At 48.0% G+C, this 16595-nt stretch overlaps 1 protein-coding gene across 1 annotated transcript in view; it reads right to left on the bottom strand.

Moving 5' to 3' along the window:
- Nucleotides 1-16595, bottom strand: part of LOC136330128 (leukocyte immunoglobulin-like receptor subfamily B member 4) — a 65124-nt gene that overhangs the window by 31620 nt on the left and 16909 nt on the right. The window contains 9 exon segments of the mRNA XM_066266642.1: nt 1769-1776; nt 3907-4216; nt 4363-4380; nt 4383-4499; nt 4502-4639; nt 4804-4888; nt 6328-6602; nt 9098-9154; nt 11540-11606. Coding sequence (XP_066122739.1) covers nt 1769-1776; nt 3907-4216; nt 4363-4380; nt 4383-4499; nt 4502-4639; nt 4804-4888; nt 6328-6602; nt 9098-9154; nt 11540-11606 — 1075 coding nt within the window.

The raw sequence follows: 16595 nt of genomic DNA on the forward strand, positions 1-16595 counted from the left end.
GCCCCAGGTGCTAAGGATGGCTCTGTGTCCTGGGCATCAGGTGTAAAGAATAGCAGGGTTGCCAAGCAGCAGAGAAACGTTGGAGATGGGCAAAGCATTGCCCCATAGGGAGATTGCCTGGTGGATTCCAGTTGGGGCCCATGTGGGAGTCTGTCACTCTGCCTCCCAGCCTCTCACTTATAGATAGATGATAGATGATAGATGATAGATAGATAGATAGATAAATGATATATAGATAGATAGAAAATTAAAAGCCATAAAAAAATCAATGGCCTAAGTTGTTATGTGAAAAATTTAGAAAAAGATTGTATTGAATCTTTTTTTTTTTTTTTGTATTTTTCTGAAGTTGGAAATGGGGAGGCAGTCAGACAGACTCCCACATGCGTCCGACTGGGATCCACCCAGCATGCCCACCAGGGGGCGATGCTCTGCCCATCTGGGCCATTGCTCTGTTGCAACCAGAGCCATTCTAGTGCCTGAGGCACAGGCCATAGAGCCATCCTCAGCACCCGGGCCAACTTTGCTCCAATAGAGCTATGGCTGTGGGAGGGGAAGAGAAAGACATAGAGGAAGGAGAGGGGGAGGGGTGGAGAAGCAGATGGGTGCTTCTTCTGTGTGCCCTGGCCGGGAATCGAACCCGGGACTCCTGCATGCCAGGCCAATGCTCTACCACTGAGCCAACCAGCCAGGGCCTGCATTGAATTTTTATATCCACAGATGACCAGACAAGAAAGACCTGGCATGTGTACACAATGGACTACAAATCAGCCATGAAAGGAATGAATGCTGTTAAGCTCGTACCTGAGAGTTGATACTCTTTAATCAACCTCTCTCCTTTTCCCACACTCCCTGGGATTAAACCTTATACCACCTCTGTTTCTACAAGTTTCACATTTATAACTTCCACAGGGATGTGAGGTCATTTGGTATTTATCTTTCTCTCTGTGATGTGTCTCCCTTAACAAAATGGTCTAAAAATCCATTCATCTTGTCCCAGATGGCAGGATAATCTTTTTTCTCCTGGTTGAATAACATTTCATTTTATCCATATTCAGACTCCGGAAAATTTTATAAATTGTATCTTACTTAAAAATGAATATTTTTAGAGTCAGCCCTCCACCTGGCTGTCCCTACAAACACCAAGTGATGACATTTCTGGAGAAATGGTGCAGGTGACTCCTGATGAAGTCAGGAAGGATCATGAGGTCCAGAGAGGGTAGGGGACACCACTTTGAATTACTCCTTCCCAGGCTCATGTCTGATTTTGTCCATCTGTTCAGTTATTGAGACTAGGTTAGCTCCTGTGAACTAAAGAGATGAAGACTCTATAATGTCTATCTGGTACTGTAGTGATTAGAAATAAGGAACATTTTAATGCACACTAACAGAAGAGAGCATAATGTTTTAGATGTGAAGACCCAAACCCGCCATGTGCAATGGACACTCATGTCACAGGGGTAGGAAGAAAAATGGGATCATTACAGACAGTCAAACAAGATAAGGAGAGAAAATACACAATTAATGGAGCAAGAGTCCTATACAGGGTGCTTTCAGTCACCTTCCTGCACCCAAACCCTGTTTACTCCACTGCACAGTCTCAGAAGACAGTTTCCCAGAACATCGTCCAGATGTTCTCTTACTACCTCTTGGGTCATCACGTGGGCTCCAAGGCTCCACCTCCCTGAACACTCCATTGTGCCCTCTGTGGTCACGTCCTGACTATATCATGGGTCCCTTTCTGGTTGTTTTGAGCCTGAAATAGCAGCACCTTGAGGACTAGCAGGATCAGTCCAGCCACAGTCATGTTGATGAGGTTCCCCACTGTGTAGTCTTGGGAGTGGACAAAGAGATCACCAAGGTCAGTGTAGACCAAAGTAACCCCTGACCCCAAATTTCCCCACACGACTCCTACTTTCCCATCACAGAACATAACCCTGTGAGCCCAGCCCCATAACTGAGGACTTCTCCTTCTCACCACTCTTGAGGTCTGACTTGTTTTGTGATGGGCTGATGGTGTCAGGTGCTCTGAGAGCCATGACATGAGGGCGGGAATGAGGATTGCAAACACACGACCTCCTGCTGGTTCTGTGCTCTCAGATGTTCCGCTTCTCAGGTCATAACTTCTGCACAGTCCCCCAGTGACCCTGTCTCCCCTCTGCAGGTTCCCTGCTCTCCTCATTGGGTCCTCTCGGCCTCCTGTGACGCTGACCCTGCACGGACTCACTGTGGACCAGAGGGACCTGTGCCGCCAGAGCTCAGGAACAGTGATAAACATGGTCATGATACAGGGATGCTTTACTGCTGTGCTCAGCACTCAGTCTGAGAGCAGACCCTGTAAACTCGCTCCTTCAGAGTTCAGAGACCCCACTTACTCAGCAGATGATATAACTGGAGCCATGCAGGAGGGTGAATGTTGTCCTCTGTGGGGCCCCCTGAACCCCCTTATTGATCACTGCCTCAGACTCTGCAGAGACAGGACCCTGGGCTGAGTGCATGAGAAAGGACAAGGTCAGTGTCCCCTCATCTGACATTAGGAGCCACAGGGTGTCACTGAGGTGTGACAACAAGAAAATGTTGGTGCCATAGGAGCTGTAGGCACCTGTAGGGCCCCTGTTGACTGAGGTCACAGGACTCATGCAGGACAGGGCCTCGTTTGACCCAGCTAAATACTGGGTGGGGCAAAAGCATTCTTACAGTTGTTTGTATAGAAAATAACATGATGATTTTAAGTAATAATACAAGAGTAAACTCTATGTTTAATATACTGACAGCTGTAAACTTACTTTTGCCGCACCGTATACTTTGCTGACAGACATGTGACGGAGGGGAATGGGCTGAGAACTTCATGGATGAAAGGAAAGTGTCCCTCAGGCTCTGTGACTCGTACTGTCAAGTCACATTCCCTCCTCAAGTCACCCAGTGCCTGGCAGGACAGTGGGAGGTTCTACAAGGGAGCCATGCTCAAGAGAGGGACAGGCTTCATAATGTCATGTCCTGAGGGGCTTCCCTGTGATCGCCCTCTCCCAGGAGCTCAGAGCCAGAATTGAAAGGAAATCTGAGCCACGATTCTCTCCTTTTACACTTGGGGACACTGAGGCCACACAGGGGAAGGTGTGTCCATGTCAGCTTCCCTACAGGTGTCTGAACCCCACATGACTCAGCCCCTGTCCCCCATGGACACAGCCACCACCTCCCACAGAGACCCTCACTTATCCCCCTGCAACTCTGACTCTGTGGGGAGGAGGGACCGATCATCAGAGCATCCTGGAGATTAGATATAGGGGTGGGATGTGGAGGCTGCCACCCTGCTACATGAGTCTGGCTGCCCCTCCTTAAGGCTGGACTTCAACATCTCCCTCTGCCATGACCATCCCATCCATCACCTGCCAGTCTCGGAGCCCTGGGCCCTGTGGTCCCACCTTCTACCATCATCTATTCAGAACTACCAGCTCCTCTGGGAGACAGGGCTGTGCTGAGTGTCTGGAGGCAGAAGGTCATCTGAGAGACAGAGAACTGCCCTGGGCTGGTCTGTGCTCCCTCTGAGCAGAGTTCTCAGTGACTCACCAGCTGTGGAGATGAGCTCTGTGTCTGAGGGGCTGGGGCCTCCAGGGGATCCTGGGAATGAAGTTACAACAGTGGTGAGAGGCTGGGGGTAACCCGGGAATCCAAAATCACTCAGAGTCTCCTACATCTGACCTGTGTCACCCCAAAGGCACTCCCCCTGTGCACCGGCCACCTTCAAAACCCAGGGAAGGGGAGGGGTTGAATCATGTGGGAGGGTCCCTGAGAGGCAGATCTCTGCTGTGAGACCATGATTCAGAGCCCCCTGACTCTCATCCAAATTCTGATGTGTCTCGGGGGGATGAGCCTGAGCTGACAGTGCTCAGAAAGAATGGGCTTGGAAACACCTCACCTGAAACCAGTAGATCCAGGGGCTCACTGGGATGTGACCAGTACTGGGGTGTTTTCTTAAAATATCCATAGCATCTGAATGTCCAGTTGTGGTTGAGGTTCATAAGGCCCACAGGAAACAGTGCTCAAAACGCCTTATTGCCATGACAATGTGAGTCCAGGGTCCAGGAGAGCTTGTGTTCTCCTTCCTTAGTCAGAACAAAACTGTCAAATGCCTGTACTGAGCCACACTGGAGGGTCACATTCCCTCCTGAGGTCATGACAGGGCTGGGCAGTGCTGAGAGGCTGGGTTTGCTGTAGAATCCTAGGAGAGGAGGAGGCAGCATGTTAGATGGGGCTCACCCCTCCCTCCCATCTCCCAAGGCTTGGCTGTGAGAGGGGAGACCCCCTGGAGCAGACCCCCTTCCTGAGGGCAAAGCCAAAGGCTGGGACCATTCAGTGTCCTCTCACCTGGCACCACCAGCTCCAAGGGTCACTGAGCTCTGACGATCCAGTGGGGCTGAGGTAGTTACAGTATTATCTCCATGCATAGTTGTTTTTCATGAAGAATCTGGCCTTGTCACCGGGATCCATCGGTTTCTGTCTATCCAAGGACACTTTTGTGTCTTTGCATACAGATGAAATTCCTGGGCCACCAGGGTCCCCTGACACCAGATGGTCACAGAACTCCCCCAGGGAATCACAGAGGCTGGCTCAGCCCAGAGTGTGGGTTTGTAGAGGGTCCCTGGAAGGAAACCAGAGGCTGCAAAACAAAGACCCTCCCTCCTTCTTTCCCCAGCTCAGCCCAACACCATCCTGTTCTATCACCTCAGCCCAGGACTCTGTGCTCTCTCCTGAGCTCCAGGGGATTAAGTAACAGGTGGGACATGGATCCTGGAACGAACTCCTCTGCTTGCACGCAGGTCCTCTGGCCCAGACTCAGCCCTGGAAGAGAGTCCTTCTCAGATATTGGCACCATAAAGTTGAAGGTGATTCTCTTTCAACAAGACATCAGCAACTCAAACTGTCTGAACTTGAGGTTTCTCAGGAGCAAGGGATATGAGCCACCCCGTCTCCCCCTTTTTCTGCCCCTCCCCATGTTCACAACTGACCAAAACAGAGAAGAGTAAATAGGAGGGACAGCATGGCATCTGCTCTGAGGGCTCCCGCTCTGCAGATGGAGGAGCCCCTGGGCCTGAAGGACAGAGACGCACAGGATGTGGTGAGTCAGGGGCTGCTGCCCTTCTGGGTTCCCACAGCTGTGGACACACAGCAAGGGGATGGCCCTGCCCAGGGCCTGGCTCTGCGTTTCCACAGGATGAGGGCTCGGGAGGACTCCAGGACTGCAGACTAATTAGCAGTATGTGAGGTCTCACCTGGTTTCCATACTCTCGTCTTTCTGTCTGGTGAAATCCTGCTCAGAGAGGGAAGGACCCAGGTTCTCATTCTGACTTGGTCCCTGCCAGTCTGGTTCTAAACAGCACAACAAGATATTAATCATGGTTTCTGAAGGTGCTATTCTGTGAAAATTCTGCTGTGCAGTTTCCCAGGGTGACCACTGTATTTCCTGCATCTGAGGATACTGGTGGGGTCACAGTCATGCCAACCTTTAGTGTTTTCTGCCCTATTAATTTTAACCATTCAGTGTGTGTATGGGAACCACCTTGTGGTCTAATGTACACTTTTTCAATGACATATAACGCTCTGCACCTCTTAGAAATATTACTGTACATTTGCATGTCAATGTACCTTGCTGGTTAAAGTTTTTTTCTTGTTTTTCTATTGTTTGCTGTCATGTTACAGATGTGTACATATTCCTTCAATGATCTCAGTACCCAGCCGTTGTCTGATTTTGGCATCATGAATACCTTCTCCTGCTGAGTCCCACTATGTGGTTTCCTCTACATTCCCTTGCTCGAGTTTACAAGGAACAGAAGAAGTTCATACCGTTGCTGAATTCCACTGTTTCTATTTTCCACTAACATCATGGTCTTGTGTCCATTTGAAGACAATCTTGTCACCCACAAGCTAGTACAGTTGTTTTCTATGGGGGTCTTTTTGTAAAAGAAAAATTAATTTATTTCATTTTAACCTGTAGCCCATCTGACTCTGGTTATCACATATGACCAGAGGCAGGTAGGACGTCTGCCGTGACTGTAGTGAGCTGTCATGAAGGAGGAGGTGGTGACTTCCCAAGCTGAATGAGACATTGAGCTTCCAACAAAGTGGTTGTTGATGTGTTTGTGACAAATGTGTCACACGCTGGCAATGTGGCTGCCTCCAAACATGATCCCCACCTGCCTGACTGGGCTCACTCTGTCCAAGCAACAGTGACTCCCTGCCTGAGGCAGACACTGAACTCAGGAGAGAAACACCTGCACAGTGTCATCCAACACGCAACTGAAATTTTTATGTGTGCACCGCAGTTTCCGGTACCATCTTATTCCCACAGCCTGGATTGGTGTGGAGGTCACCATGAGGGACCTGGGGGTCATTGCACAGAATGAGATTCAGCTCCATTAGGTAGTAGATTGGGTTCACACAGGTTTTGGGTGCAGGCTTAACAGTACTCAGGATGCTGGGTCCCCTGCTGGACCCTGCTGAGGATTCGTAGAAAGGCAGCGGTGTGCAGTGGCGGGAGGGTAGGAAGGATGTTGAGGGCAGGCTTGTCTTGACTCCATTTTCAGATGGAAACTCACTGGATATTAGATCTTAAAAAACAAACACAGCGTCTATTAGACTTATCATCTTTGACAAGTAGTGGTAGATAATGAATGTAAGAAATTAAAAAAGAACTTTTTTTGACATGTAGCACACACCATATGCCAAGGTGAACTCAAAGTCGATCAGTATAATTAATGTGAAACTCAGCAGAAAACAGTTCGTCTTCATGAGCTTTGACTTCCTTACATTTCTGTGGAGTGTTTTCTTTTTTCTCCAGCATTTATTTATTTATTTATGTATTTATGTATTTATTTATTTATTTTTAAATTTTATTTAGAAAATTAACTTGAACACTGTGACCTTGATCAATAGGAGCACACAGGTTTCAGGCAAACATTTCTATCATGTTAGAACTGTTGATTAGAAATGGCACCACGCCTGACCAAGCAGTGGTGCAGTGGATAGAACGTCGAACTTGAATGCAGAGGACCCAGGTTTGGGACTCCGAGGTTACCAGCTTGAGCACAGGTTCACCTTGTTTGAGCAAAAGCTCACCAGCTTAAGCCCAAGGTTGCTGGCTTAAGCAAGGGGTCACTCGTGCTGCTGTAGCCCCACAGTCAAGGCACATATGAGAAAGCAATCAATGAACAACTAAAGTGCTGCAACAAAAAAATTGATGCTTCTCATCTCTCTCCTTTTTTGTCTGTCTATCCATATCTGTCCCTCTCTGACTCTCTGTCAAAAAAAAAAAAAGCCCAAAAGCACAATAAATAAAAAAAATAGTTGTGTTTGACTTTATTAAAATAGTAATAAATAAGAGTCAAAGAACACTATATCAAGAAAGTGAAAAAAATACAGAAGTGGAGAAAATATTGGCAAATTATGTATGTGATAATATCTGGTCTCAAATATGTAAAGTACCCATGGAACTCAAACACACACACACACACACACACACACACACACACACACACACATAGTTGTTTTTTTTAAATGGTCAAAGGACTTCAGTAGACATTTCTACCAAGCATATTTTCTACAAACAGACAATGAACCCAGGGGAAGACACACACCATCACCAGTCGTTAGGGAAAGACAAAGGAAGATGAGAGTGATGAAGGCCAGCATGATGGTGGTGAGACCAGAAGCCCCAGATCTGCTCACCCACAGAGGTAACAATTTACCACCATCCACAGACAAAGATACTGTCACAGATGTTCTGGGATGATGTCGTGAGGTCCCAGCACCCAATGGAGCACAAAGTTCAGGAACACTTCTCTTTACCAGCCTTGGCCTTCCCACAAGCTGGCAGAGCTCAGCAGAGAGACAGTCTGCACTGTGACTTCTCCTGGGAAGGTGGGTGTGAGCCTCTGACCCCCGGAAGCCTCTCCGGGCACTGCCTGTGAGCCCGACCTTCGTCCTGTGAGGGGCTCAGCAGGGCTGGACCCTCCAGGACAGCTCAGAGCAGAGACATGGGGAGGGTTTCCAGGAACATGCATGTGGGTCTCCACAATCCGCCCACCATGGACCCTGCTGCTGGCATGGACATTCCTCACAAAACTGAAAAGGGATCTTTCTTGTGACCTCGCTCTGTCTCTCTCTGGGTGTCCATTGAAAGGAAATGAAATCAGGATCTGAGAGAGGCGCCTGTTCCCCCCCCCCCCATATTCACTGCAGGGTTCCTTTACAGCTGCCGAGACGTGGACATCGCCAATGTCTGTCCACGGGTCAACGGATAAAAAAGATGTGGTACATATCGACACAATGGAATGTCACTCAGCCTTAAAAAGAAGGAATCGCTGCCACGTGGGGCAACATGAATGAATGAGCCCGGAGGACATTAGGTGGCAGTGGAATTAGTGACTAATGTGGCTAAATTACCACAGTGAGGTAAATACCATGTGACTCACTTACATGGAAAGGTTTGTTTGCTTGTTTTTTAAAAGCTGGATTTATAGTTTTAAAAAATGGCAAAATAGTTGTTACAAAGGGCTTTGAGGAGGAAAAAGAAGAAGATATGAATCAGAACATAGAAACTTTCAGTTATACCATCAATAAGTTCTGGAGACCTTGGGTATGGAGTGTGGATCCTAGGTACAAATAATGACTCATATCCTTGAAATTTTCTAAGGGTAGATGTCAAGCATTCTCACTCCCTGCAAAGAAAAACAGAAAAGTATGTGAGTTGATGGAGATGTTAGTTTTTTGAGTGTGGTGATCTTTGAAAGATGGACATATATATCAAAGCACCAAGATATATTTATTAAATGTACACAATTCCCATTTGTTATTATACCTCAAGCTGAAGAAGAAGAAACCAAGTTTCTGGTTAACTGATTTTTTTTTAAAATAAAAGTATGATATGTGTGTTCACTCACACAGCTCAGGTCAGACCCCCCAGCACTTGCCGTCCTCATAATGAGAAGTAGCCAGTCATCTTCCTGTGTGACAGGCACCTTGTGAACAGTACAGATTGTGCTGTGAGGCCCCTGCCCACCACATCCTGTGAATCTATCAGCTTTCCTTAACACCTGCCTCCTACTCAACAGTACAGTATCAGGTTCTCCAATTTCCTTGGCGTCCTGGGGCTTGGTAAGTCCTGGAAAGGAAGGGAGGGACAGGTCATGGTGGACATCTGGGCTTCCTTGTGGCATATGACCAGATTCCATGGGTGGGGCATGTTAGATGCAGGGAGATGTGCTGTGGCTGGCTGCCAGAGTGTAACTATCAAAGGAGCAGGAACAGGGAGTGCTGGCAGGAACAGGGAGTGCTGATAGGGCCCCTGTGAGGCTGAGAACAAGAGGTTTATGTTTGAAATTTGCCACTAAGCTAAACCCGGCCCCTGTTGCTATGCCAGCCCCTGTTGCTATGCTGCGTGCGACCTCCCTAGTGAATAGCTAACTGCCACATCTGCTTCTGTAGAATGCTTGCTCACTTAGAATATATAAGGACCTAGCTGTAAGCACCAGGCGTGGTTTCTGTTTGCAGCTCCTTGTGAGCACGATGTCTCTGGACATCTTGGGAGTTCGCCCCTGCACAGGTTAAACTGGCCAATAAAGTAACATTTAAACTCCTGAAAGTCTTCGATGTTTTGTTCTCGTACTTGGTGGATGCAACATTTTGGGGGCTTGTCCAGGATTCTCCCTTGGCGGAGTTTTGGGTTGGAGACTGGAAGGAGAGCTCGAGCTAAGTAAGTATTTATGGAGGATCCTCATTTGGTTTGGCTTTTGGGCTCCGGAGCACACAATCTTGAGGTAGTAGGTAACCTACCCAGGGCTTTCAGAAGCAAGATACCGCTCTCTGAAATTTGGATATTTGGATTTGTTAATTTTAGGAGTGACCGGTCACATTAGGAATCCTTTTTGCGCTGTGCTGCGTTTTGTCTGAGCTTGAATGATTGAGTTGAGTGTGAGAGAGACAAGTGTGTTCCTTGTGTTAATAGTGTGTGTTGCCTGTATCCTACCCTTTCTCATTATTCTTGAGTCATCTAGGATGGGGCAACAGGAGTCTGTGCCAGGATCCCTGCTCAATTGCCTGTTGAAGAATTTTTCTGATTTCCAGAAGAGGGCTCAGGGGTATGGAGGTCCGCAGCCATCCAGGTTTCCTCCGGACCTTGAGCCAGCTGGAATGGCCTAAATTTAAAGTGGGATGGCTCACAGAGGGCACTTTTGACCATCCAACTTTGTTTGCTGTCAGAGCCATGGTCTATAGGGCTCCCCACCCAGACCAATACCTGTATATGAATGTGTGGGTAGATACAGCCATTTTGCCTTCTTCTTTGGGAGGTGCAGCCATTTTGCCTCTCTGAGAGGCACCGCCAGCACTAGATGCTGGCCCACAGGCACCTCCTCACCTCATCTATGTGCCTTTTCCACTAGTGATTTATACAATTGGAAACATCAGAATCCCCCATTTTCTGAGAAACCTCAGGGACTAATATCTCTCCTTGAGACCATTTTTAGGACCCATCAGCCCACATGGGACAATTGTCAGCAGATTTTACAAACCCTCTTCACTTCTGAAGAAAGGGACAGAATAATGAGAGAAGCTGCTAAGGCGGTATTAGGAAAAGAAAGGGAAACTCGGGAGGAAGGAAGGGAAATAGAAGATGTTCTCCCATCTCAACTTCCTACCTGGGACCCTAATACCACTGGGGGAAGGGACGCGCTCCTCCAGTATCGCCGAGCTCTGTTGAGGGGGCTCAAGGCAGCAGCTAGAAAGCCAACCAACTTCAGTAAGGTTAGTGAAGTCATCCAGGGAAGAGAAGAATCCCCAGCAGCCTTTCTAGAAAGAATCATGGAGGCTTATAGAGTATATACCTCTCTAGATCCTGAGGCAGAAGAGAACCAGAGACTAGTAAATATAGCCTTTGTGACTCAGGCCACTTCAGATATTAGGAAAAAGCTTCAGAAGATTAAGGGGTTCGAGGAAGAGAATAGAAGCAAGCTATTAGAGATAGTCCAGAAGGTGTATGTCAATAGGGATGATTTGGAGGCTGGCAGGGCGAAGGAAGTTGCCAAAATTCTGATTGATGCCCAGAAACCTCCTCCCAAAGGGAAAGGGGGACAGCAAAAGGGCCAGGGATGGCGAATAGCCAAAGATCAATGTGCCTACTATGAGGAGAAAGGGCACTAGAAAAGAGAGTTTCCAAGGTTGAAGGCCGACAGCCAAGGGCCAAGACAGGGCCCAGAGGTCTTGCTCCAAACCTTAGACTGACAGAGCCAGGGCTCCATTCCCGTCAGCTCCCAGGAGCCCATGGTCACCTTAACAGTCGAAGGAAAACCAATAGACTTCCTATTCGACACGAGAGCCACGTACTCAGTCCTAAAGAAACCACAGGGCCAGATGCAGAAGGCAACTACTAAGATAATAGGGGCAACTGGCAAAGCAGAAGCCTACCCATGGGCCACAGCAAGAATTACTGACTTAGGTCGAGGCACCATCACCCACTCTTTTCTAGTCATTCCAGACTGCCCTTACTTACCCACTGTTTGGAAGGGACTTATTGCAGAAACTTCAGGCCACCATAACCTTCCGATGGGAGGAAAGCCCTATGGGGAACAAAGAGGCAAAGGTCAACATAGAAGAAACTGTCCCACTGTCTGAAGAACACTTACTTGCCACCATCCTAGAAGGTAAGGAGGCCGAGGAAGGGGCTCCAGACACCCTGCATGCCTGGGGTGCCTGAGGTTTGAGTGAAAACCAACCCCCCAGGTTTGGCTGCTCACCAACCGCCTGTCCTGGTGCAACTGCTTAGCACTGCTAGACTGGTTAGGATCAGGCAGTACCCGGTCCCAGCCCGAGCTAGACAGGGAATCGCCCAGCACTTGCAATGCCTGCTGGAGGCAGGCATCCTTCGAAGGTGCCAATCGGCCTGGAACACCCCGCTGCTTCCCATCCAGAAACCAGGGAGCCAAGACTATCGTCCAGTCCAGGACTTGCAGGAATTGAATACGCAGGTAGAGACAATTCATCCCACAGTGCCCAACCGGTATACCTTACTGAGCTCATTGCCCCCAACCCATACCTATTATTCTGTCCTAGATTTGAAGGATGCCTTCTTTTGTATTCCCCTGGCGCCTCAGAGCCAAGAGATTTTTGCCTTTGAATAGAATGACCCAGATAATAGACTAGTGGGGCAGTTCACTTGGACCAGACTACCACAAAGGTTTAAGAATTCCCCCACCATTTTTAATGAAGTCCTCAGCAAAAATCTGCAGGCTTTCCACTCCTCCCATCCATCAATCGTACTGCTCCAGTATGTGGATGACATCCTCATAGCTGCCAAGGATGAAGGAGAGTATGAGGAAACTACCTCGGACCTGCTACAAGATCTTGGGTGAATAGGGTATCGAGTCTCCACCAAGAAGGCCCAGATTGTGATGAAAACTGTAAGTTATTTGGGGTATAACTTACAGTGAGGGCAAAGGACATTGTCCAGCCAGCGAATTCAGACGGTCTTGCAGATCCCTGAGCCTACTAACAAGAGACAGGTACAAGAATTCCTGGGTGCAGTAGGATACTGTCAACTGTAGATATTAGGCTTTGCAGAACTAGCTAAACCCCTGCACGAACTAACCAGGGGTAAGGAAGAGCAGTTCACATGGACAGATAAGGAGAAGCAAGCGTTCCAAGTGCTTAAAGAGGCCCTGGTGACTGCCCCTGCTTTGGCCCTGCCAGATCTGGCCAAACCCTTTCAGCTATTTATAGAAGAAAGGGAGGGGTAGCTCTAGGGGTACTGAGCCAGGAACTTGGGCTGTGGAAGAGGCCTGTCACCTATCTGTCCAAGAAACTTGATCCTGTAGCCTCAGGATGGCCAACATGTCTGCGGGCACTTGCTGCCACCTCCATACTAGTCAAGGAGGCTAGTAAATTGACTTTAGGGCAGGACATCAAAGTCATTGGGGAACACTATGTAGAGCAAGTGCTGCAAGCACCTCCTGACAGGTGGCTATCTAATGTGTGGCTAATGCAGTATCAGGCTCAGCTGCTGAACCCTCCATCTGTTCAGTTCCTCAAAACTGCAGCCCTGAACCCAGCGACCCTGTTGCCAATACCGGACTCCACTTTGGTTCACAGTTGCAAACAAATCCTTGACACAGTGACTGGCTCCCACCCGGACTTAAGGGATCAAGCATACAGGAAGGCAGACCTGACCCTCTTTACTGACGGGAGCAGTTTTATTAAGGATGGACAGTGACATGCAGGCGCAGCAGTGGCCATGGAAAATAAGGTCCTGTGGTAGAAAGCACTGCCCGCAGGAACATCTGCACAAAGGGCAGAGCTAATAGGACTAACCCGAGCCTTATAGATAGCAGAGGGAAAAGTTGCCAACATCTATACTGACAGCCGGTATGCATTCGCCACTGCCCATGTCCACGGAGCCATATACAAGGAGAGAGGCTTACTGACAGCAGAGGGGAAAGACATTAAAAATCGCAATGAAATTCTTGCCCTCCTAAATGCCATTTGGCTACCTACCAAAGTTGCCATCATCCACTGCAAAGGACACCAGAGAGGGGACTCGCCTATTGTAAAGGGTAACAACCTAGCAGACTCAGCTGCAAGAGAGGCAGCAACTGGGCCACAAGAAAGCCTTCTGCCATTGTTGCCTGAGCCAACGCTACCTCCGGATCCTAGATATTCCCCAGAAGAAGAGCAGGAAGGGATGCAGTTGAAAGGGAAGAAAAATCAGCAGGGATAGATAGAGCTTCCTGACTCCCGGCTCTATTTACCCCAGGGAATAGTAAGAGAAATAGTAGGAGATATTCATACTAGTACCCTTCTAGGACAAAACAGCTAGAACAACTTATCAGGAAGTATTATGTAGGGCCCAACATCAAGAATATTGTCCACTCCATTGTCTCGAGGTGCAGCATCTGTGCCAGAGTAAATGCGCAGAATAAGAAGCTATCCCCCTTTGTGAGGTATTGGGGGAAAGCTCCAAGAGAACTGTAGGAAATAGATTTCACAGAGATGACCCTTGGGAAGTCAGGTTATAAGTATCTATTAGTATTAATAGACACCTTCTCAGGATAGGTGGAAGCATTCCCCACGCGAGGAGAGGATGCTTCCACAGTCTGCAAAGTCTTATTAAGGGAAATCATACCTACATATGGCATTTCCCTAGCCCTAGGATCAGACAATAGACCTGCATTCATATCCAGGATATCTCAAGAATTAGCCACTAAGTTAGGTATTAATTGGAAATTGCATTGCATTTATAGGCCCCAAAGTTCAGGACAGGTAGAAAGAATAAACAGGACTCTGAAGGAAACTATTATTAAGCTGAGAGAGGAGACCGGTGAAAACTGGGTTGAGCTCCTCCCTTTCACCCTTTTTAGAACCAGATGTACCCCCTATCTCAATAAATAGACCCCCTTATGAAATCTTATTTGGGCAACCTGTGCCCCTTGTACTTCGATTGACCAGACGGGAACTAGAGATTTCTAATCATAATTTCCTCAAGTCCTTGCAGGCCCTGCAACACATCAGAAGCGAGGTGCAGGCCCTCCAGAGATCAGCCCAATCAAATGTGAAACACAGCTCTCGACTACCGGAGCCACCGGAGCCTAGACAGTGGGTGTGGATTCTCAACCACCGACGAGGCAACCTTGAGCCGCGGTGGAATAGACCGTTCCAGGTGATCCTGAGTACACCCACAGGTATTAAGGTAGCTGAAAAGCCCTACTAGATCCACCTCTCCCATGTGAAGCTGGCCCAACCACCCGACAAAGGATCTCGGAGCTGGCAAGTCAAGCGGGTCCCTGGAGAGCCTCTAAAGCTTACCTTCTCCTCCACTTAGGACTGATGACTTTTTATTGTTTACCCAGCAAGGGACTAAAGTTGCAGGAATGGGTTTTAATCAGGATAGCAGATGGCACAGTTATAGCACAGAATAACACCTGGGATAATAACAACCCCATAACTCTCCAAGCTGACTTATCAAAGTTCTTTGAAGACAAGTTCTGTGATTCACCAGCAGCTTGGAGACATTCTGATTCAGCCAGGAGCCCTCTCGCTGATGATTTTCCTAGCTCATACAACTTAGGTAATAGGTGTGACCCCAATGTGAAAATAGGGCTTTATAGTATACTCCACACTATGCTTGCCCCGAACCCCCTTCCGGACGGCATTGCATATACGGGTCTCACTCAGATTATTTTTGTAAAAAGTAGGGTTGTGATACTCTAGTCAGTAAATTTCAATAGAGTCCACCTAAACCAGGTAATATACCTCGAGAAGCAGATAGACTCCTTAGCCGAGGTAGTCCTTCAGAATAAGAGAGGGCTAGACCTCCTCCTCCTTGAGCAAGGAGGACTGTGTGCTGCTTTAGCAAGAGAAGAATGTTGTTTTTACACTAACCACTCTAGAGTAATTAGAGAGAATATCAAGATACTTGCAAACAGATTAAAGAATAAGAACCTAGAAGAAGACAGCCCTAGCTAGTATGCCTCTATGTTCAAGACTTCTCCTTGGTTAACTACCCTCATATCCGCAATTGCTAGTCCCCTCCTATTATTATTATTGGCTCTTACCTTTGGACCAATAATCCTTAATAAGCTCCTTGCATTCGTAAAGGAGAGGGTAGATGTAGTAAAGTTAATAGTTCTGTCACAACCTTATACCATTCTCCTCGCTGATAAAGAATCACGGGTTTGATTTATGCCCAAAAGAGATGGGGGAATGTTAGATTCAGGGAGATGTGCTGTGGCTGGCTGACAGAGTGTAATTATCGATGGAGCAGGAACAGGGAGAGCTGGCAGGAACAGGGAGTGCTGATAGGGCCCCTGTGAGGCTGAGAACAGAGAGGTTTATGTTTGAAATTTGCCACTAAGCTAAACCCGGCCCCTGTTGCTATGCCAGCCCCTGTTGCTATGCTGCATGCAACCTCCCTAGCGAATAGCTAACTGCCACATCTGCTGCTGTATAGTGCTTGCTCACTTAGGATATATAAGAACCTAGCTGTATGTGCCAGGTGTGGCTCCCATTTGCAGCTCCTTGTGAGCACAGTGTCTCTGGACATCTTGGGAGTTCGCCCCTTCACAGGTTAAACTGGCCAATAAAGTAACATCTAAACTCCTGAAAGTCTCCAACGTTTGTTCTCATACCTGGTGGATGCAACAGGGCACATGGGGGCATGAATTGCTGGGGACAGATCACCTTCCTTCCAGGATTATATCTGAGCCTGAGCATCTGGACACATGTGGGTGAGTCCTCCCCACACCCTCACTGTCATGTGAACAGGACGTTGGGAAGTGAGGTGGGTTGGGCTTCTGTGGATGACACTGAAGGGCCCATGGTGAGATTTCTGAAAATACAATGAGGGCAGCATGCCCTGGGCTATCCCACTTCTTCCTGGAGAATCTTCCTAGTCTCTTCCTGCAGCTAAACCCATGTCTGTATTCACATGAAGGAGGTTGTGAATTTCCAAAGCTATGGTCTTGTTACTGGACAGGGACTGGCTCAGGAGTGCATCAGCCTCTGGCCTACTTATCATATGAGGTTTCTTGACTTTGTGGAGGAAAGATTTCAGAACA

This window comes from Saccopteryx bilineata, chromosome 3 (assembly GCF_036850765.1).
Source record: "Saccopteryx bilineata isolate mSacBil1 chromosome 3, mSacBil1_pri_phased_curated, whole genome shotgun sequence".
In the NCBI taxonomy this organism is placed as follows: domain Eukaryota; kingdom Metazoa; phylum Chordata; class Mammalia; order Chiroptera; family Emballonuridae; genus Saccopteryx; species Saccopteryx bilineata.